General features: G+C 46.7%; 1 protein-coding gene and 1 long non-coding RNA gene across 3 annotated transcripts; both read left to right on the top strand.

The window, feature by feature from the left end:
* The first annotated feature begins 419 nt into the window (after positions 1-419).
* On the top strand, positions 420-5,778 carry LOC125945346 (uncharacterized). The gene is made up of 3 exons (XR_007466837.1): positions 420-766; positions 1,933-2,078; positions 5,622-5,778. It is a non-coding gene; the product is annotated as an uncharacterized LOC125945346 (long non-coding RNA).
* Positions 5,779-7,429: 1,651 nt separating this feature from the next.
* Positions 7,430-21,340, top strand: LOC125945345 (uncharacterized). Of its 2 annotated transcripts, XM_049667108.1 has the most exons (5): positions 7,430-7,561; positions 8,234-8,375; positions 12,252-12,422; positions 16,350-16,511; positions 20,987-21,340. In XM_049667108.1, exons 2-5 carry the CDS (start codon positions 8,373-8,375, stop codon positions 21,176-21,178), a joined length of 528 nt encoding a protein of 175 aa, XP_049523065.1. In that variant the 5' UTR covers positions 7,430-7,561; positions 8,234-8,372; the 3' UTR covers positions 21,179-21,340. The 2 variants fall into 2 exon arrangements, with proteins under 2 accessions (XP_049523065.1, XP_049523066.1); XM_049667109.1 differs by lacking the exon at positions 8,234-8,375.
* Positions 21,341-21,559: the final 219 nt, after the last annotated feature.

The following is a 21,559-nucleotide window of genomic DNA, read 5'->3' as shown; positions in this document are numbered from 1 at the left end:
AAGACTCGACCAGTGGACATGTCGATTTCGTTTCTGTTGATATTCTGATTAGCTGGGCTGGGAAGCGCGACCGCAGGGGCCACGCGCCACAGCCAACCAGCACTTCAGCAGCAGTCGAAATGGACATGTCCACCAGGTGGACTCTTACAGAATACGCCCCCCCCCCCCCCCCCCCCGCCTAAAGCACAGCAAGTGCAGTTCGATGCGCAGAACGCGTCATTATAAGCGCGCGTTGATGTCATCACTCTTGGTGCCTTTGTCGCTCAGGATCGGCTGAATCATGCACTTGGTCAAACTGCCTCCGAGATCGGTCCACATTACAAAACTAATTGAAACCACTGAACGAGGATGGAGATCGTGCACTGTATGTCTTCGACTTGTCGTCCCAGGACTGCCTTAGGGGCCGCTCATTTAGCCAATGAGCGTTGGCGCATGCATGCAGCGTCTCGGGTAGTCCTGGTGAGTCTGCGATCTACTGGTATAACGGTTGGCCCGCTCACGCGACTGAATACCGATCTCTGAGGCAACGGACAAAATTCGGGCTACACTCCCATAAACGTCCGCATTGGAACGCCTTTATCGGTCGCCCACCTGTGTCCGGCTGTCCACGCAGGCAACTTCACCCTGATCTGCGTCTTCGAGTACATCACGGCGGACCTCTGGAACAAGACGGACCAGTGCACCGACTATGTCTACATCCGGGCTTTCTACTACGCCATCCGAGTCAACCACGAGCCGCTCGTTTTCGACAAGAAGACGTTGATACGTAAGGGCGCGTGGACAGTTTAGTCGCAAAACCAGCCATGACGCTCGAGTAAAATGAATGCTACGTATGTCACCCTAATAATCCAGGAACAGTATACTCCCTGTCTCGCCAAATTCGAACAGCGCTTGCGAGACGTGCTCGTCCTGTGAGCTGTCAAGTGTACATCGCACAGGAAATTGGCTCCGCGTACGTCCCACTCTCACAAAAATTTCACTGACCTATAGAACGTCTATATATTTTGCGTGGAGTCTATAGAGCCTCTGTAGACACCTGTATGGACTATGGACTTAAGAGGAAACTTAACCTCGGGAGCTCCTATCTAAGTATATGGGAACGGCTAAATCGTTTTGCTAGGCTTTCACTACACCTTATTTGAGGAGGTTTGTTTTATTTAAAATGACAAGTTTAGGTCTGCCGACTGTATAAAGCTGATTTTTATTTAGGCCGTCATTTAAGAAAGCATCGTTAAAAATAAAAAATAAAAGTTAATGTAACTAGAGCATGAAGTTTCCAACTCTTTAACACAGCAGTCAAAAATATGCACTTCCAACGCACGTGTTTGAATCTATGTGGAGCGAATCTTTAGAGAAGCGGGTAAATTATTTTTAGGTTGGATTAGGTTAGGTTAGATTAGGTGATGCGTTACAATTTTGTTTACTTTCATGCTATGCAATGTGTAACCTCATGAAATGCTTGTTTATCGGTCACAAAGATCAAAACTTTAGTGCCGTGCAATTGTCCGTGCAATGCATCGCTCACAGACTATGCCGAAATGAAAGCACCAAGTCAGGCGGATGCGAAGCGGGAGACGCATCAGCAGCCATGTCAGAAAGGCGACGGCCATGTATGTGGCTTGTCGAGGAAAGGATGATGACAGGCGTATGTTGTTGTTGTTGTTCTTTGTTGTTGTTGTTGTTGTTGTTGTTGTTGTTGTTGTTGTTGTTGTTGTTGTTGTTGTTGTTGTTGTTGTTGTTGTTGTTGTTGTTGTTGTTGTTGTTGTTGTTGTTGTTGTTGTTGTTGTTGTGTTGTTGTTGTTGTTGTTGTTGTTGTTGTTGTTGTTGTTGTTTACTTACTTACGTGTACTGCATACAGTGCTAAGCTGCATGCAGACCGGAAGAAAACTCCTGCTTATTTTTTTATTTTTTTTACTCCTGTCTCTCTCTCAGGGAATACTCACAAATTGTACTTCGACGACCAGTACTACTGGCAGAATCTGACCCTGGCGGACCAGAGGGTAAACCGCGCCATGCGCAGGTTTCCCTCATGCCGACTGGTACCTTGGAATGTGGGGCGCCATCTACATACGGCTCGTGTGAGTTTCAAGAGGCTGCCCCTCCCCCATTTTTTTTAAACATTTATTTCAAAAGCAATGTTTTCGAATTGTTTGCGAATGTTCGAGTACCGTGGTTTTCGTAATTCGGACGAATACCCGCATATATCCTGCCCCACGTAACGCTTCCTACAAGCTTAGGAAGCACCGTTTGTCCGAACAGGAGATTTCTTTTTTCATATCGGTTACGAATATTCGAGCCCTAAGTGCTTTTAATACCGGTACGGATATCGAATATTCTACCGTACATACGTGTCTGGTGTGTTTCCGCCGCATGAAGGTGTTCGAATAGCGTAATTTTCCGGATAGGTCTAGGATATTTGAGTTTCGAATATAAAAATAAATCCGAATAGTCTTTCTAATATATATATATATATATATATATATATATATATATATATATTAAGCGACGTTCTTAACGAAACGTCGCTTGATGCATTGAAGCACAAAATTAACTGGAACGTCAATGCATTTCTCCACAAAGTTCGGGAATTAATATCTCGAAACTGGTGTCATCCGGAGAATTAATTCTAAGTGGATCCGCCTTGCGAACTCCACGGCTACAATTTGTAAATTGCAATATGGGCCATCAGGTAATTAGTTAAAAACTTAATTAGTGCATTTTTGTTAATTCGTCGATTATGCATTTCAATTTTTTGTGCAAGTAATGTCCGCCTCTTCGAGTAGACCAGCACATTAACTAGAATTGGGCTATCTGCCACAGGCAACCTTAAATAAATTTTGAAAGTGTTCGCTGAAACACCCTGTATATACGCCTTGTTTACGAACTTTATTTAAGTAGATGATCTTCGAAAAAGTGTCGCAGTTTCGCCCGAAAGGCGAAGTATCGATAGCGATAGCAAATTAGCAGAGAGCGGTACAAAGTAAGGATAGTAGTTTTATCGGCCGTGTAAACTTGGAACTATTCGCTAAGCAACTAAATTAACAAGCATGGTGCCAGCGGGAACAGGCAAACATGAACAAATCACACTCGATGACCGCGGACACTCGCTGTCAAAACGCTGGCGTCAGGAAGCGCGCCAGCAGTAGCGAGCGGAGTGACCTTCGTGCTGTGGAGCGACGAGAACACCTCACGCGCAAAGGTACGAGCCGCCTCCAGATCGCTTTCAAGATAAGGCGTGCGTGACTGCGCGCGGCCTTCCCTCCCTGCGCGCCCGAGATCGAGCCGCGATCGTCGGTTCCCCATGCGCGCGGCCGCGAAATACGCAGTTGCTGTCGGAGAACAACGCCGCCCCCCTCCTCCCATTGTCCAATTAACCCCGGCCTTTCGCACAACGGATGATCGACGGCGCGTTTCCTTTCAGCTTACCTCTCTTGTGGGGGCGAGATCGAGCCGCGATCGTCGGTTCCCCATGCGCGCAGGCCGCGAAATACGCAGTTGCTGTCGGAGAACAACGCCGCCCCCCTCCTCCCATTCATTGTCCAATTAACCCCGGCCTTTCGCACAACGGATGATCGACGGCGCGTTTCCTTTCAGCTTACCTCTCTTGTGGGGGCGAGATTGAGCCGCGATCGTCGGCTCCCCTTGCACGATTTCACTCGCACATACAGCGTGCGGCGACGGTGTTATCGCCCTTGGACTTTATACGGAACATCACGGCGACGGCAGAAATGCGCTTGGAGTGTCCATATATAATTGCTATCGCAATAAAACCAAAATTTTGAATTGGTTAGGAACATTGCGAACACGTCTCATAATCACGTTAATTTTCTCGAGCGTAATATTACACAATCACTTGATACGTTGACCAAGTATTGTGAATTATTTATTTCCTCTGAAACTGAAGCGCTAGCCATATTCTGTGGTTCCCTCTCGGCTTCATAACTGTTAGCTTGTGTGGGGTGCGGCGTCTCAAGCTAAGTTGTGAACTTTATACTTATACGGGGTGTTCCAACTATAATGCACCAAGATTTTAAAATATGCAAGTGCCACGTAGCTGGACAGAACCAAGGTAATGTTGTTTGCCGTCGCTTGGAGATACTCAGAATATCTTTCTTGCATTCCGCGCCTCATTGCATAATTAGTCTTTATCAATCCGACGGCTGCCCGAGGTAGCGTAATGAAGTTTTCGCTTCAAAACTCACGACACAGCTTTCTGTTGCTCAATAGGTGCTACATAAAAGTGTTTTTCCGAGCGTGAAAGAAGCCTGCGAATACACGCAAAATGCTTCGAGCGGCCAATTGCGCGGCAATTTTGCGTGTATTCGGAGATTGAAAGCGATTTTCTGTTTTGTAAATTTGATGCTTAAACTTTTTTCTTTTTTTCTCCCGATATTTGGCAAATGCTGCAACCAGAAATTATATATATACCTAATCAGAAATCTCAGTCCGTCATTACATTATAACTTTACTTTTAAATACTAACAGATCATCATATTCCGTATGATGGATATGCCAAGAGAAACGATTTCTCAGTTCCAAATATATTTATATTTATATATAAATGTAACCCTTATAAAAGTCCCTTTTATAAAGGTTACACCCTTTATAAAACTTCGTAATATCAATTTCACTGTACTTTCTTTGCCTTTTCGTTGCGTTTAGTGTACTAGGCTGCGGAAATACACGACCGATAGCCGTCGTCCAAATCCGCGCCCCAGTGGCTGGCTCTCTCCGGGTAACAGACGCAGATTTCGAAGGCCATGCTTTTGCTGGCTGCACACGTCGGAAGCGATTGTGGAAGCCGGAAACACGTCACAGACGTCGAGTTTTGGACACAGAGTAGTTGGTCGTACATCTTCGCCCCTGTTGCTTTTCGCTGGGCTGCGTAAGAGAAACCGCGCGTTCCGCTGTTCCTATTTGAATCACTGTATGCAGTACTTTTCGTTGAGAAGCAATCAAATGTGCGTCAACTTCACGCTGCTAAGGTAAAGCTTTAAAAAAGGGGGTCTCCACTCCACGCTGCGAAGGTGGTTGGACAGCGAAACTGGAAACGAGACTTAGAACTATTACCCAAGGAGGTTTAAAACAACCTCCTTGCGATTACCCATTGTGACGTACTTTGAATTATTCACATGGCGACATTCGCATGCACTTTACCTAATTATTACCCTAAGGCGTTTCAAAGGCCTACGACTTGGCTTGCGCCCCTACTTCGTGCACCTACAAAGAGTTGACCAGAGACAAGAAATGCACTTAACCACACTTCCTTTAGATATGAAAGTGTAGTTAGTCACTCCCTGCTTCGTATGGTACAGTTCAGCTAATTATGTCACCGTAATCTTTACCGGGAAACTACTGCGGCGAACGCTATGCGCAAAGGCGAGCTTTCTGGTTCTTTTTCCCGCACGGCCGGCGACGCCGCGGATGCGCGGAGGCAAGCGCCATCTGGGGGTGCTGCAAGAAACCCAGCGGCGCATGCGGCGCGCGCCTCGCACTGATTGGTTGAATTTTTGCTCGTGGACACGACAGATGCATTGTGGGGCAGAGGTATACAGCTTCGCTGTAAAAGGGAATCGCGAGCATCTTAGCTGCTTTGATTTCGCTTCTCTCGCTCCTCGCAGGTCAAGCTTTTGGCAGACCAACTTTATACAAGAGGCCCTGTACAACTTTACGCGACGGCCCTATTTCGGCCCGATCAACACGACCCGGTTCAGCGGATTTGCGATAATCAACACGATAATTCAGAATGAGCGAGGAGACGCTCTGATCGCAGAACATTTCAAGGCAAGTATGTGTTTGTGGCAGGACTTGGCTTCTTAGAAGAACCCCTGGACTTCTGAGGGCGTGCTGCCTACGGCCTCTGAGATTGCATCGCGGTGACTGTGATCTCGGAGGACGCTGGATCGCTGAACAGAGCTCGTGGGATTGATTCTCGCGCCTCGATGCTCCGGCGGGAATTTTTTTTTTTTTTTTGGGGGGGGGGGGGTGGAATATGAAAATCTGGCTTTCGTGTTTTCTTCTAATAATCTACTACATTATTCTACTACTTTAGCGCGAAATTTACGAAAATTGGCTTCTTATAGACTACTTCATCAGTCTAACCTGATTCGGTGTTTCTCTTTAGTGTCGCTGTCGTAACTCAATGTCCGAGTTACGACATTACGAGTTACGACTGTTACGAGTTACGACGTACAAATGACTACGACGTTACTGAATCCTGTAAGTCATCGATGTCGTAGTCATTTGGTCACCAGATAGTTTACGTCTCCGTTGTCTCACATTAACATGTCTCTCCTCTCGGCTGACCTGACGTCCAGTTGTTAAAGCCAATGTATGTATTACGCATCGCGTGAATGAGCTTCTATTTCCATTCTTTTTGCCAGCCCCGTGGGCTCCACGTAACTTTTACATATCTGTGCGTTTATAAAGTGAAAATATTCGGTATTTGAGTCGGACCCGCCGTGGCGGCTTAGCGGCTGTGGCGTTGCGCTGCTGAGCTCGAAGTCGCAGGTTCGACTCCTGTCGCGGGAGCCTCATTTAGATGGGGAGCGAAAAGCACGAATGCTAGGGCTGCCCGTTGCCTCCGAGACTGAACCGCGGTCACTGTGATCTCGGAGGACACGCTCGTGCGTTCGATTCGATTTAGTTGCACGTTAAACAACCCCAGCTGGATCAAAATCGTAAATCCGTTTTTAACGTGCAAATAGTGTCCACCTTTTAATGTCACACCCAGTTCGTGAATGTAGAATTGTGCTACATGCCATGGGCGATACTTTTTATTTTGTTAGCAAGTAAAGAGTGAATAAGATACCCTACGTATAGCACGAAACGCCGCGAAAGGCATCCACATCGACGGCGGCACTTCGTCCGTGACGTTGCTCTTATTTGTGAATGAGGAACGGATAATGCATTGCTGTATTGCTTTACAGAAGTGTGATGACAGGCTGACTTAATGAGTTTGTAGAGAATGTGCATTTCACGTTCCTTTTCGTATCAAAATGAAGGCCTTACACTCTATCTCAATAGGGGGACACAAATAATCCCTGTCTTCGTGTCACCGCGCACTTACAGACTATGTAGCCCATGTATAAGCTACCATACAGAGCTATATAACACAATATATGCGTACTAAGTAATGACATAAGTGCAACACAACTCCACCGGTGCTTTCACTATGCATCAGTAAAATCGATGCCAATGTACGCCCGATGCAAGTACAACGCTGTCATCTATGCATAGCCAACGTTGTCCAAGGTTGAGCCAGTGTAATCTATTTAGACCGATTTCGCGAGAATTAAAACCTGCTAGATAACTGTTGCTTGGGGCTGTATAGTTTGCTCGTTGGGTACAGTAACATTCGGGTTTATAACTTGTTTCGCGGGGAATGTCACTCCGAAGAATGAGACATTAGCCGGCATATTTTTCTTTGATCTTTCCAGGATAACATCTTCCGAGGCCAAACGAAGCCAATCGTACCGCCTGACTGGACTTACTTGCACACCGGCGCCGTGTGGCCGGATGCGGACGCCATCATCGAGGCGCACGTCAAGAACATCCTCAGGTAACTGCCTGCTTGAGATTTTATAGCGGTGTTTAGAATTTTTGCGCGTTCTGCTAGCTCTCAAAAATTAAAGCCGGCAAAGTTCTGAACCAGCCTGGCGCGATTATTGTGCGATGGCTTTATTGAGGCGGCAAATCTTAACGAAACTTCATGCTCCGCAAACTGGAGTTTGTGGCTAATATCGGTAGGTTACCTGTCACTGGCATCCTTTTCCTTTTTAATAGCGAAGCTGTTTAACCTGGGCATTTGCCGTCAGGTGTAACGCCTAAATGTGGGCCGATCCTGGTGGTAGTGCAGTAAGGGTCCAAGCGCAATGGCACATACCCTTGTGAATTAGCGAAGCTGTTGAAGCTCGAGGATGGTCCGTCGAGTGTACGCCGCAAAACCTCCGCCTCGCGATGACAGCTCCGCGGCACGGCACAGCAGCGCCGCGCCGCGGAGCTACCGGCAGATAAGGCCAGGCCGGTCCAAGAAAGGTCCACCGCTGGGAATGGATTTGTTGACTTCCCGTTTACAGCCGTACTTTGGCTAAACAATATGGGCGAGAGACTATCTGATTTGCCCTCGTATTACCAAACGTGCAAGAGGTTTTCGTCTGCTTGTGTTGCAAAAGTGCAACACCTGCCGAACCTTTTCTCTCTCTCTCTCTCACGCGCTTACTCCAAATCGCAGCCTCGCCGACATCGTGGGTCTCAGCACGAGCAACACGACCGACGAACCCAACACGGTACAGTTCGTGGGTAACAGCCCCCGTTTCCTTTGGGCATCGCCTCCGAACCCGATTCGTGGAATTCTCCCCGGCATTCGAGGCATGGTCAGTGTTCTCGCCGAGTGGTTTCAGCCAACTCTGACTTCTGTCCGCGCTTGCGGTGTAACGGAAACGTTTACGTGCAGTCTCTTACTTTGTTGTTGCTGTTGTTTCTTCGAAGAGAACACCCAACTGATTGGGGGTGGACAAATAACCGCAAAGATGTCGCTGCCAGCATTGTTGCTGCCTTCCACGGCACCCGTAACGTGGTATTCCGTAAACTGCGATAATTTCGGGAAAAAGCTAAAACTATCTTCTCTTTAACAGATAGTTACCGGTAACCCGGTAACAATCCTCCCCGGTAACCGGTAAACCGCAAACGGTAATACCGTTTGCGGTTTACCGGGTTGCAACAACGATGGTGGCATTAACGCCTTGGACGCTTTGTCTAACCACAATTGCTTAAACCGTTTTCTTGTTGCACGAGTGTTCTTGTCGAAAAAAAATAGCTGGAGACGTTTTCATGGTAATGCTGCTGCCCGTAAGTTGTCGATCACCAGCAGTAAAGTAGAATACACTCGGTTACTGCAACTGTAGCACTGTGTATGGTCTGGTTGAGCTCTGCGATATCAGGTGGCGCCACAAACCCGGGCCGATCACACTTACGTCTCCAGTAACCTGGCAATTCCATAATTTACCAGAAGTAAGTTTGTGGACAAGCTGCAGCTCTCAATCAGAGAGTTTTAGCGTAGCGGAGCATCGCTCCAAAGGTAATCACGCCGTCGTCGACGCATGTGGAAGCTAGCAGCGAAAATCGCTCAGCGACGCGCGCGGCAGCAGCGATATTTTTCGCCCCAGTCGCTGCAATGTGAACCAGTAGCTCGGTCACTCTTATAATCACAATATTAGGTTTGTAAATTATGATCGCGGTCGCACGGAACACTAATTTCGATGACGAACGAGATCGAATTTCTCAGTCGCATTGACTCCCTTCCGCAGCTGCGAAAACAAGGCAGTTGTGATGGCCGAAATTCGATCGCGATCCAAAGTGCCTTCGTGTGGCACCGTTATAACCATATACCTGCCAAATTTCTCGAATTTTTCTGTGAATTTTACAAATTGAGGCTAGGTTATACAAGTTTACGAATGTTGCCATGAAGTTTTACGAAAAGGGAATTCTCTTCGTTTTAGAGCTATTGTCCGCACTGAATTGCATTCGCCTTCAGTTAAATTTTATGCCGTTTTTTTTCACATTAACAAAATGGAGGAGGCCCGAACAAAAAATTGTTCCTTGGGGATTCCCCCCCCCCCCCTTGCAAGGCAACAGCATATTACATGTTACTCAATATGCGTAATCACAATTCACAAAAAAAAAACACTATGAAAGTAGACGAAATACAATTGTTCATTGATATACAAGGCTGTAGACACGCGAAAAACATCCTGAGTGCTTTCTTACTGGTGTATACAATATCTATTTCATGTTCCAGCAGGTAGTTTAAACGTTTCGGAAGCCTGAGGCATAGCATCTGCTCACTCATGAATAAATGCGTATGGTGTAATCCAGTTCTCGGTATTTCGGTATGGGTAAGGGTGTGGTTTTATTTTAAGCTCTGCTGATGAACGTAGTGTTTCATCAAAAAAGTTAAGGCTTTATTTATATCTGAGGGCTAAATTGTATGCATAGAAGCTGCGAAGAGAAACCATGCAAAAACGTATGAAAAGTGGTGCGGTGTGTGCTTTCTAGTGTTCCCCAGCTACATGACGGATGGCTTTCTTTTGTAGCACGTGTAATCTATTTATATTTGTTATTGTCGTGGTGCCCCAGATAATAAAACAGTAGCTTACTTGAGAGAAAAATAATGCGTGATATAGTTGGGAGTTTCATACTGGCAGGGAGTAAAAAAAATGATTCAGCTAGTACACCTATTACTTGGGAAGTGCGAGAGATGAGATGATAGATGTGTGTATCCCACGACAAATTTTTATGGAAGTAGACTCCAAGAGTTTTGACGGTATCAACAATTTTTGTGGTAGCATCGCCCAAAATCAGTGTGTCCGTTAGTGAGAAGGTTACCCGAGGGAGTGAAAATAGGACAGCTTTTGTTTTGTTTACATTTATTTCTAATGAATTCAAAGTGTACTACTTGCTGAGACTTTGGAGAACGCTATTTACCTCGTTGGTTTTACCCTTGGAATTCTGTGAACAGAATATCAGTGTTGTGTCATCTGCGTATAAGACATATTTTGGTTTATTACTAATATTTGTTATGTCATTAATATTAAAATTAAACAGTAAGGGACCTAAAATGCTCCCTTGAACTCTCATATTTATGGGTTTGTGTGAGGATAAATGGCCATTTATTTGTACACTTTGCATACGACCCCAGAGGTATGATGCTATGAGACCTAACGGTAAACCGCGAACACCGTACATTTGTAATTTATTTAGTAAAGTTACATAATTAAGACGATCAAACGCCTTGGAAAAGTTTATGTATAGAAGCCTCTTACTGATTGATTTCCTTCGAACGCTATAAGAATAAAATTTTTCCTAGTTAAAAGGGTAAATTCTGTCGAACAGCCACACCGAAAGCCAAATTGAGCGACATTGATTAAATTAAATTTATCAGCGCAAGCTTGCAAAAAAAAAGATGTATGTAAAAACAAATGAAAGTGTAGCTACGTCACTCCCTGCTTCGTATGCTGCAGTTGCCGGGAAGCGGAAACTGTCTGAAAATTTTCGATCACTGCTGTTTGCTGCGGCTTGTGCGCTGCGTCTAAAGGTAAATCATCGTTATTAAAAATGCGTACGCATCCCACCGAAAGCGTGTGCTCAGAACAAGTTAAAAAAATAAAGCCGTGCGGCCCCTCAACCCCAAACCGCGAGACTCGTCCATTGGATTTTTTTACGAATTCTAAAGTTCAAAGGTTGACAGGTATATGCTAATAACTTTAGGGTGCCATGTTTTCGGTACATGCCGATAAACACCGGGAACTAACCCCCGAGGCGGTTTCCTTTGAATCGGCGAAAACCTAAATGCCCCGAATTCGAGCTTCTACGTTCTATCTCACTGCTACCCTACTTCCACCCTACTTGTACCCTACTTGTTTTGTTTATCTCGTTGACTCGGAACACAGTCGCACTGAACTGTCCTTGGGGTCGTTTCTTTCTATTAAACCACATTCCTTGCCCCGTTCCATTCCATTCTCTTTACCAGTATGACGGTTTCCAAGCATTAATCCTTTCAAGTATTTAGAAGTATCAATTTCATGCTCCTGAAAGCGTCGCCTTTCAGTGGTTATTTTCACCCGTAGGTGCAAGAACTAATTGCGTAGAGTGTTTGTTATGTGTTCAACAAAGTTGCGTAATGTCAGGTGCATTATTCTTTTCTCCAGCAATTAAACGATAGCTTTTTTACAACACAAGCCCCGATAAACACCGATTTCTCTCTGGCACTCAAATCATACACCGAAAAAAAAAAACATCGATTCACAAGGGAAAAAATGAACACCTACAAATAGCCCCCGAATTCGAAGAAAAACTGATACTGACAAACGCTGAACACTTTTCATAGTGCAGTGTTCAATACAACCAAGTTGGATGCGCACTATGGTCGAGTTGCCTCTACAGCGAAGTGCTTGGGGCCTGAAATCATTCGTCATACGGGTCACTTCAATCCAAAGGTCGCGCAACGCACACTGTAAAATAATCCACGCCCTTAAAAGCGAATAAGAGTGTAAATTATTTTACAGCGCACAGCTCACCATGGAGCCGGAACAGAATGGTTTCTTCGCTATACAGGTCATTTCGTTGTATAGAGGCGATCGTTCGTTGTAAAGGCGCTCGACTGTATATCCAATTCCGAGTCGGTGTCTGCAAACTAGGATTGCTTCGCGAAGTTCACCGCGACATCTGCTTACTTCGCTGCTTTCTCGCAGTTGGGAATGCTGCAGGAGTTCCCCCGCTGGAAGCAGGTCCTGGGCAAGAACAAGCTCTGTTTCTCGGTCTCCTCGTCGATAAACTACGCCAAGAACCTCAACCGCGACATCGACTTCAGGGTGGATATGGAAGACTCGGATGACAGCGTCATCCGATTCTATCGCTATAGGGTGAGCTATATAGGTCTGAAATTCTTCCGCAGTCGGGCTATGTACAGTTGAACCCGAATGTATCGAACCCGGATATAACTAATTGTCGCGCATAACGAACAGCGGTAAAATCCCCCTTCAACACTTTTGTATAATATATTTTATTTTTCTAATTATTGATATATTGAACTATTTCGCGATCCCCTTTTGAGTTCGATATATCTGGGTTAGACTGTAGTCGGTGACAAACCAAGCAAGTTTTCTTTTTAAATCTGCTTGGTGACAATTAACCTCCAGAATTACAAACAAGCTCGTCCCACAAAAACGCAGTGCACCTGCCCCTCACCTCTGAAGGAGAAGCGAGCCAAGTGGAGTCCGCTCACGGCTTAATAAATTTGCTCTGCTAATGCAAGCGCTAGGCTATTTGTAAGATAAAAGCTGGTTGTATAGGCCTAAAATGTAAGCTATGCCCGAGTTGTGATATCAAGATCACCCGTAAAATTTGCCCTTGGCGTTCGGGTTTCAACCTGAAACCAGTGGCAGAAAGACATTTGAAGTGAAAATAGGCTATTTCAGAAATACTTTGCCGCAAAAAAAAGTACTTCAATGCGTTCAGCAGAAGCGAAGTTATTGGCAATCAAACACGGCATCCGCTGTGCTCCCCTTCCTTCCACAATGCCTTGCCCTGCGAACGCTACGGCGGAGTGGGGCGGGGCCACAACGCTCCGCCTTCGACATGTCACCGTGGACGCGCAGGTGAAATTTCATTTTGGATGTTAACGCAGACGCCAGGATTTCCAATTTTGGTGCCTACGACGCACTAAACGTAAGCCAAACGCGATTGTCCACAGCGAGTTAATGCAGGCGCCACGACTTCCGATTTTTGTGCCTACGACGCGCTAAACGTAAGCCAAACGCGGTCGTTCACAGCGAGCAGCCAGTAGACTCGTGGCGGCACCTAGAGCACTGCACGGGCCGATTTTGTCAGCCCGGGCCCGGCCCGGGCCCGTTTTTACGTTAGGCTGCCCGCCCGAGCCCGACCAAAAGTTTTATGGCAAAACCCGGGCCCAGCCCGGGCCCGGAAAATAATCTACGTTACCCGCCCGGTCCGGCCCGCCACCCCTTTACCTTAGGGCCGAGCCCGGCCCGAGCCTGGCCCGAGCCCGGCTCCAAACCGGCCCGAACCCGGCCTGAGACCGAAAAAGACATGTTTTTCAGGGTCGAGACGCGGGAGGATAACTCGTTTCACGTTACATCACACCACCAGAAAGTCCGAGCCCGGCCCGGACCCGGGTAAAAAAGCACATGCCGTGCCCGAGCCCGGCCCGAGCCTGCGAAAAAACTGCCCTACCCGGGCCGGCCGGGCCGGGCCCGGGCTTTCGGGTAAGCCCGATCCCGTGCAGTGCTCTAGCGGCACCCCGCGGCGGCCGCGGTGTAGCCGACCGCAGCGACCAATAGCAGCAGCCGCGTATTGGAATGTGCTTTATCACGTAATAAAGTACACCGAAAGAGAGTGAGGATCATGGCTTCTGTTGAAACGAGAGCGTTTGAGAGAAAGGTATAACTTCACACACCGCCTACGACAGCAAAACTTGGCTGAGATGTTCACAGCAGCGTATGCTAGCCACGGACCATGTTATTTCACCAAGCCAGAGGTGTGGTTCAGGGCCCCTTTAAATTTTGGCACAAGTTACGTGGTGAAAGTGTGCAATCATTGCATTCTACTGGTGCTAACACATGGGGCAAATGCTTGGACGTTAACAAAGAAGCGCGAGAGCAAGTTAAGAACTGCGCGAAGAGCGATGGAACGAAAAATGTTGCGTGTAACGCTAAGAGACAGGAAGAGAGCGGTGTGCATAAACGTGTGTAGTCGATATTAGCTGGTTGGCATTAAGTGAAAAAAAAAAAATGACGCTGGGCAGGAGATGTAATGCGTATGGCAGATTACCGGTGCACCATTACACTTACCGAATAGGTGCCAATGGAAAAAAATGCGCAGTCGAAGACAGCAGTAAATTAGGGGGGGGGGGGGGGGGGTGATGAAATTAGGAAATTCGCAGGCGGAATTTGGAATCATCTAGCGCAAGACAGGGGTGATTGGAGATCGCTGGGAAAGGCCTTCGTCCTGCAGTGGGCGTAAAGAATAGGCTGATGACGATGATTATAATCGGAGTGCCATATATAGACACGTATACAGCCATCGTGCTCCTTCTTAATTATCAACGCTATCATAGCTAGCCTCATTGATACACGACGTCAGAAAACTGGTCTGCCATGACGTTGCGATAATAGGGAGTTTTAGTATAGCGGAAAACAGCAAACGCAAGAATTTAGCGTTCGCGTTAGCGTTGCGTGCAGCAAACTACGCATGCGCAGAACGTAAACGCAGCCACAACTTTTACGTACGTACGCTATTTCCGGAATATAGCGTTGAACGCTAACGCACGCAAGGGATTCTGTACGTAGGAAAAGATGGCGGCGCCTGTTGAAGCGAGAGCCGTCCACTTCGGATCTATCGAGTCGTCGGCCTGCACTGTTCGGCTCATTCGTTCCCCACTAATGCTCGTGTTTGCTTTAGATTTGTGCGAGGATGCTTCGACAGCAGCGTACAGGTAACAAATGGGCGTTGTTTTCGATACACGTTCTCGATTAGCGGTGGAGTAGGCTTAACGAGAGGGTTTGCTCATGTTTGCTGTATCCGCCTCGAGATGGCGCCCAAGTGTACTTGCGTTAGCGTTAGCGTTTTGCTCCGTTCCGCTATTCTAAAACACTACCTCGTACCGCGCAGTGCAGCCTTCCTTTACGTTAGCGTTGCGTCGCACGCTAACGCTAACGTAAGCGTTTTCCGCTATACTAAAACTCTCTAATGACGATCCCTCCAGGTCCCGCATTTCGATACCCGCTTTAGTGTGGAATTAAAATAGCTTGTCCTTCTCAACTTTAGTACTCACCAATTTTCATCCTTTATCCCTCGGCACCCACTCTACAAGTGTAATGGTCCACCAGTTACCTGCCATACGCATTGCATGGCCTGCTCGGCATTTTTTTTTTCACTTAATGCCAGCTAGCGAATATCGACTACACCCGTTTGCTTTCTGATCCACACCGCTCTCTTCCTGTCTCTTATAGCGTTACACGCAACATTTTTCACAAATGCATAAATGTTATTGTACCCCTCGTACAATACACTGCACATTGCCTTCTACATTTTTCATAAGTTCACTCGCAAGTCATTACGCAAAACATTGTTTCTGGATATAATTTACAGTGAACGCGTGACTGTAAAGAAGTGGTTTACTCATATTCTTGTCTTCCGCTTTCGAGGAATTTGACACTCAATCGATCTAGACCTCTGTGTCGTCCAAGATGGCCAAAAGCAAACTTGAGGTGGGTTTCGAAATCACTGAGATTGCGTGAAAATACCGGACGCGCCAGCAACATGGCAATGTACTATACACCTATAGTTCCATCTTCATCTCTGCGTTTAAGCAATGAAATACAGTTTTTACCCCAGCAAACATGAGGAGATGAAATCTTGACGTACATGGAGACGCATGTTCTGGCATCTAAGCGTGGTTTATAAAATGTAAAACTTGTTTTCAAGTTAATAACACAACAGTAGACGGTAAAAACCACCTTGAAGAGCGATTATATCGCATCGTTGTGTTCGGGTCTCAGGAGGATATCGCATGCGAAAAGGGTGTGATAGAGATTCTACTATACTTGAATGAATGTGTTTGCTAGTAGTCATTTATAATTTCTACTAAATAAGTCATTTGTTTGTTTGTTTGTTTGTTTGTTTGTTTGTTTGTTTGTTTGTTTGTTTGTTTGTTTGTTTGTTTGTTTGTTTGTTTGTTTGTTTGTTTGTTTGTTTGTTTGTTTTTCGGAGTCTGATACGCTGCGTTGTGCCTTCCACTTCTCGTGGCGCTTCCTACGCCGCGTCAGCAGTTCACTACCATAGACAACCGCACCAAGGAATACCCGTTACAAGAGTTCGACTTCAAGTACGAGTTCGATAACCCCACCCACACCCACTTCTGGAATCTGCGCGTCGCGGGCAACCTGAAGGGGTTCTTCGCTTACGACGACGCCAGTACGCTCGATTACAAGGTACGTCTGCAACACGGTGCTTACACTTTGGCTCGGATAAATGCTCGTATTTAGAGCAAGCTCTAAACAAACTTCAGCGAGTGCATTCTTTTTTTCCAAGGTTGAGCGTTGGGCTGGTTGGTGCTTGCGCAATCAGTGTTTTTCCGAGCGCATCAGAGAAGGACGACAGAAAAAAAATGTCGCAGTTTTGCCCGAAAGGCGAAGCATCGACTGCTATAGCAAATTAGTAGACAGCTATATGAACTAAGGAGAGTAGTCTTATCGGCCGTATAAACTTGTAAACATTCGCTTACTAACTAAATTAACAAGCACGGTGTAACGCGTGCACTCGTAAACATGAACACATCTCGCTCGATGACTGCGGGAACTCGCTGTCAAAACGCTGGAGTGAGGAGGCGCAGCAGCAGCAGCAGCGACTGCGTTCGTGCCGTCTCTCGTTTGAACGCAAACTAAACGTCGAAGGCGCAGCGCATACGAAGCTACTGGCACTAGTTGCACTTTGTCCACAACGCAGATCGCTTTCAAGATACGGCGCCCGCGCGGCCACCGCCGGAGTAATGCCGCCCCGCCCTTTGCCATGCCTCGTGCGCGACAGAAGAAGACAGAAGCGCGCTTCCACCCCACCTTTCTCCCTCGCGCGCGCGAGATTGAGCCGCTATCGTCGGCTACCGCTGTAGTCGCACATACAGCTTACGGCACGCGGCGACGATGTTAGCGTTTTTGGACTTTATACGGAACCTCACGGCGACGTCCACGACCACGGCAGAAATGCGCTAGGAGTGTCCATATAATTGCTATCGCACTGAAAGGACACGCACAGCTCTGAGTGTGTCCTTTTCTGTCGTCCTTGTCTAATGCGCTGTGGGATAAACACCAAATGCTCCCGTTGGTCGGTTGCGCTTTGTAGACGTTTCTGAACGTGTCGTCCGCGGAAATAGGTGACGTGCAAAACATGGCGGCTAATGGCGTATTTCCATTTCTGCTATTGCTTCCGGCGCATCCAATCCGCAAAGCATCGCCTTTGAGATCTGTTTCTGTTACTCTGAGGAACTGGGCACGGAAAGTTGGGCATCGCCTATAGCCCATAACCTACATAACAAAAAAAGTTTACAGCCTTCGGGTGTATCTTGTCGCCGAACAATAAGCGCAAGCGTCTGCGATGCTCGCGTTTCCTTTCTTGAAAAAACTCTCCGCTTGCTACTACGACATATGCTGATACCGTGCATGTCGGTTGTTACCTTTACCGGGCGCGCAGCGTTAAAAAAAAAAGGAAAGCAACGCAACATAGATGACGTTATTTGTTTGCGGACAAGATTAGCCCCAAAGGGTGTCACTTTCTTTATGCCCTCGGCAACGACAGTAAGGACCTGAAGAAGTACCGACATTACGTCCTGAACTTGTCTTTTTGTAGGTAGTGTTTTAAACACAGCGTCTTTGATGTGTTTCCGGTTCTGCTACTGCTTAATTCTGGCGTATGCAGTGAACAAAAGCATAGCCTACGAGATTTGTTTCGGTTACTCGGGGGAAGCCGTCGCTGGGGCGTAGATTTGTGCACGGCCTATTTCGTTAAATGTGAATGTCCGATCCCTCTACGCCCTAGAGAGATGAACTGAGAAGCGTCAGGGTACACAATAATTTACTCGGTTCTACGAACCAGTTTCAGTTTTGTTGTTCTCGAGGTAGACGAAATTGACGTCACAAAACTTACCTCATGAGGTCATGATACACCGGTCTCGCTCCGTTTCTGTGGTCGCTGCGTCTGCCACACCCAAGTGCGGCCAAAAAAAAAAAAAAAAAATGCGCGAAGCGCTCTTACTCATTCATTAATGAGCAACATCATGATATCTAGCCTTATTATAGCTACTCGTTGCGTTCAAGCAGCATAACCGGCCACCGAACGAGCCGGATTGAGTGCCAAAACGTCGTGGTGAACTTGGTCCCACCTCCTGTGTCGAGACGTCATGAGGACGAAAATGAAACTTTAGGGCGCTCTGAGGGGTTTCAAGGCGAGATTTCGAGGTTTCGAAGTGGAAAATATGATGTAAATACTACTTTAAAGGGACAGACAACCGCTCAGAACATCAATTGAGACAACCCCGCTGATGCAAAGATCGTCTATCGTATTGGATAGAAGGGCCCTGTTTTTCTCATTAAACGTGGATTTATATTTTTAATTCTTCACTAAAAGTCGCGAAAAATTACCTTTGGCGCCCCACGCGGCAAAAACATGAACACACTTGTGAGGTCTACCACGTGACCTTATACTAGTGTGCGCGGTTCCTGGTCTTTTTATTAATATTGAGATGCAGTAACATTCTTTCTATTATAATTTTTTCTAACTTGCAATGTGCAGATAAGCCTTCGTTTGTAGTGAGCAGAAAAGTGGCGCTGCCTTCGCCTTCGTTTTCGATGAGTTGGCTTGGCTCGTCTATCGACAAAATAACGACGCCGCCGGGGGCCAGCCAGCCATGACGTAGGTAGCCGTGTACTTGGGGGAAAAAACGCGGTGCAACTGTAAGTCTGTACAACAACGCAAACTTATTGCACCAGTCCATTTAGCTTTAAAAGTGGTTAGAAAGGTGACAATATGGTTGGTTAACCACAGTTACACTCCTTCCAGTGAAAGCAGGACGAAGAGCGGCTTTCGCAATTTGCGAGGCGGGCTATCGTCATCGCTATCACTTCTCAGCGTTGCTGGAGGACGGACTCTTATTTTTTTAGAGGCTGCTCAGATCGAAAAATTCTGCTTACAAAATCTCCACGAGCTTTTGGAAGTAACCGCTGCAGGTGTAAACACTACCGAGGGTGAGCTTTTAGTTGCGCCATAAACAACTGGGTCCATAAAAATCGGTTGTCAGTCCCTTTTCAAACGTGAGATGCTTTGCGAACGTTGCCTTGAACATATTTTTTACAAGATTTTAAAACCAGCGTGAGCGGTTGGTGTTACTCTAAGCATAAAACTAGCAGCAGTGATTTTTTTTACTGCAAGTTTGACGCCGCTTACCTAGAAACTTCTTATTTTCGAAATTCCTTCAAAGTGGATACTCTAGAAATCGCTGACTTCACTTCGTAAATTCCAGTACGTGCCCTAAAGTAATTAGCTGATCATTTTATTAGTGATTTACTTTCACTTTGTGAATTAGGCACTTTAATTTCTCGTGCAAGTATCGTCAACCTCTTCGAGTAATCCAGCTCGGAATGATAATTATATTCTAGCATCTTTACGTGCTTGTACCACGATATGATTATGAGCACGCGGTAGTGGGGAACAGCGGATCAATTTTGGCCACCTATATACAGGCTTCTCTAACGTGCTGCCAATGCACGGTACACAGTTTTTTTTTTTTTTTTTTTTTTTTTTTCACCCCCCATCGGAATGCGGCCGCCGTGACCACCAGGTTCGAACCTTCGACCCATGCTTCGACCTCGTACTCAGCAGCGCAAAAGGCATAGCCACTGAGCTACCCATGGAGGAAGGAAAAAATTACCTCCATGGAGCTACCGCCACAGGAGCTTTTCGTAGGTAGTGTTTTAAACATGGCGTCCTTGAAGTGTTACCGGCTCCGCCACTGCTTCCGGCGCATGCTTTAAACGCATGCATAGCCTTCGAGAATGGTTTCGCCAGCGGGCCGCAGGCTGGGTCAATCAGCACCAGCTGGACATTTTCTCACTATTATATCGGTGAGTATAGCTGTGCAGTAAATGGCGGCAAGATCCGAGCAGGCTTCGATGCTCTTGCTTATTTTTCGTTGGGCTTGTAGGAATGGCATTAATGTTACTGAGGTATGCAAGTGCACTAAACACTTCGGCGCCAGGGTACATGCTATTTGTGCCGTAATTAACATATATGTCGCCTGGCACCGCAGTATTGTTTGCTCCTCTAAATTTTGTTTCAATTGATGTAAACTTTAAGGGGCCACGCATTGGGGGTCGTATTAGCATCACTATACTAGAGCATATCCTATTTGGGGCAAAAGGTGCCGGTTAACCTTTTGTTGTTAAAGTGTTCGTGCACCATTTTTAAACGTCCTCACTCCTCACATTAACATTACCATTATTTCAGGGCCGGTTAATTTTCCTATAAACATTTTAGAGTCTACATAATAAGGCAAAAGATTGTGTCGGTTACTCATAAATGTGTGTAAATGTGCATTCTTTGTATTGTAAGCGCTGTCGAGCTTGGAGTAGGTACACGTACGTTGTTACAACGCTTCCTAAATCTTTATAGGAGGCGTTGGTTGTTAGCATCTAATTATTTGTTTACAGTAACAGCTTCAAGCCTCGCAGTATTTTAGGCCTAACTCACATTAAGCATCATTTAGGGCAAGGTGTGACAGCTACACGTACGTACAAAAAGTACGGGCAAATCGTGCGCCGCGTGATACTCGCGTGCCGAAGCCCTAAATACGCGTGTCATGTGGTTGCCTCGCCGCTAAACGGACGGGGGCGTTTTCCTGCGATGGCGGCGTTCGCAGATAAAGGAGCTACTGAACGCCTACCCGGACGACCGATGCGTCGTGTTCGACGACCTCGGAGACGACGCGTGGGAGGCAAACTTCAACTACGACGGTCAAACGGTGGCCTTCGGGAAGTACGGAATGCTCCACGTCATCGCGAGCGCCATGGTGCAGAGATACGGCCAGGCGTTCCCGTCGAACTATTACTAGGGTGCAAAGGAGACCTTTATACTTGGCGGGCGCGTCCTGGTGCACGCTGAGCAGGACGCCAATTTTCGACGCATCGTCGTGCACAGAGACCGAAGGGTTGGCGCGTTGGGCGAACGCCCCAAGTATTGCTATCTCCGGAAAACAATAAATAGTGGCAGAGATTACACATGCGAGGGCCGGTTTCACGAAATTAAATTTTCGACTTGTCGATCGATGCATGTCCGAACAGTGGCCTCTGAGATCGCGCCATGTACAAACGGTAGCCTCCGAGATCGCGCCACCGCGATCTCTGAGGCCACGGTCCAAGCATTCAGAACCTTGAAGAAGTACTGGGCTTCTTCGATTATCCGTCTCTGACAGTCCCGGACTGTCCGAGAAGCT

The sequence above is a fragment of the Dermacentor silvarum genome, chromosome 5, assembly GCF_013339745.2.
Source record: "Dermacentor silvarum isolate Dsil-2018 chromosome 5, BIME_Dsil_1.4, whole genome shotgun sequence".
Classification (NCBI taxonomy): Eukaryota; Metazoa; Arthropoda; class Arachnida; order Ixodida; family Ixodidae; genus Dermacentor; species Dermacentor silvarum.
Note: the sequence above shows the minus strand (reverse complement) of the source record. Positions and strands in the feature narration are given on the sequence as shown.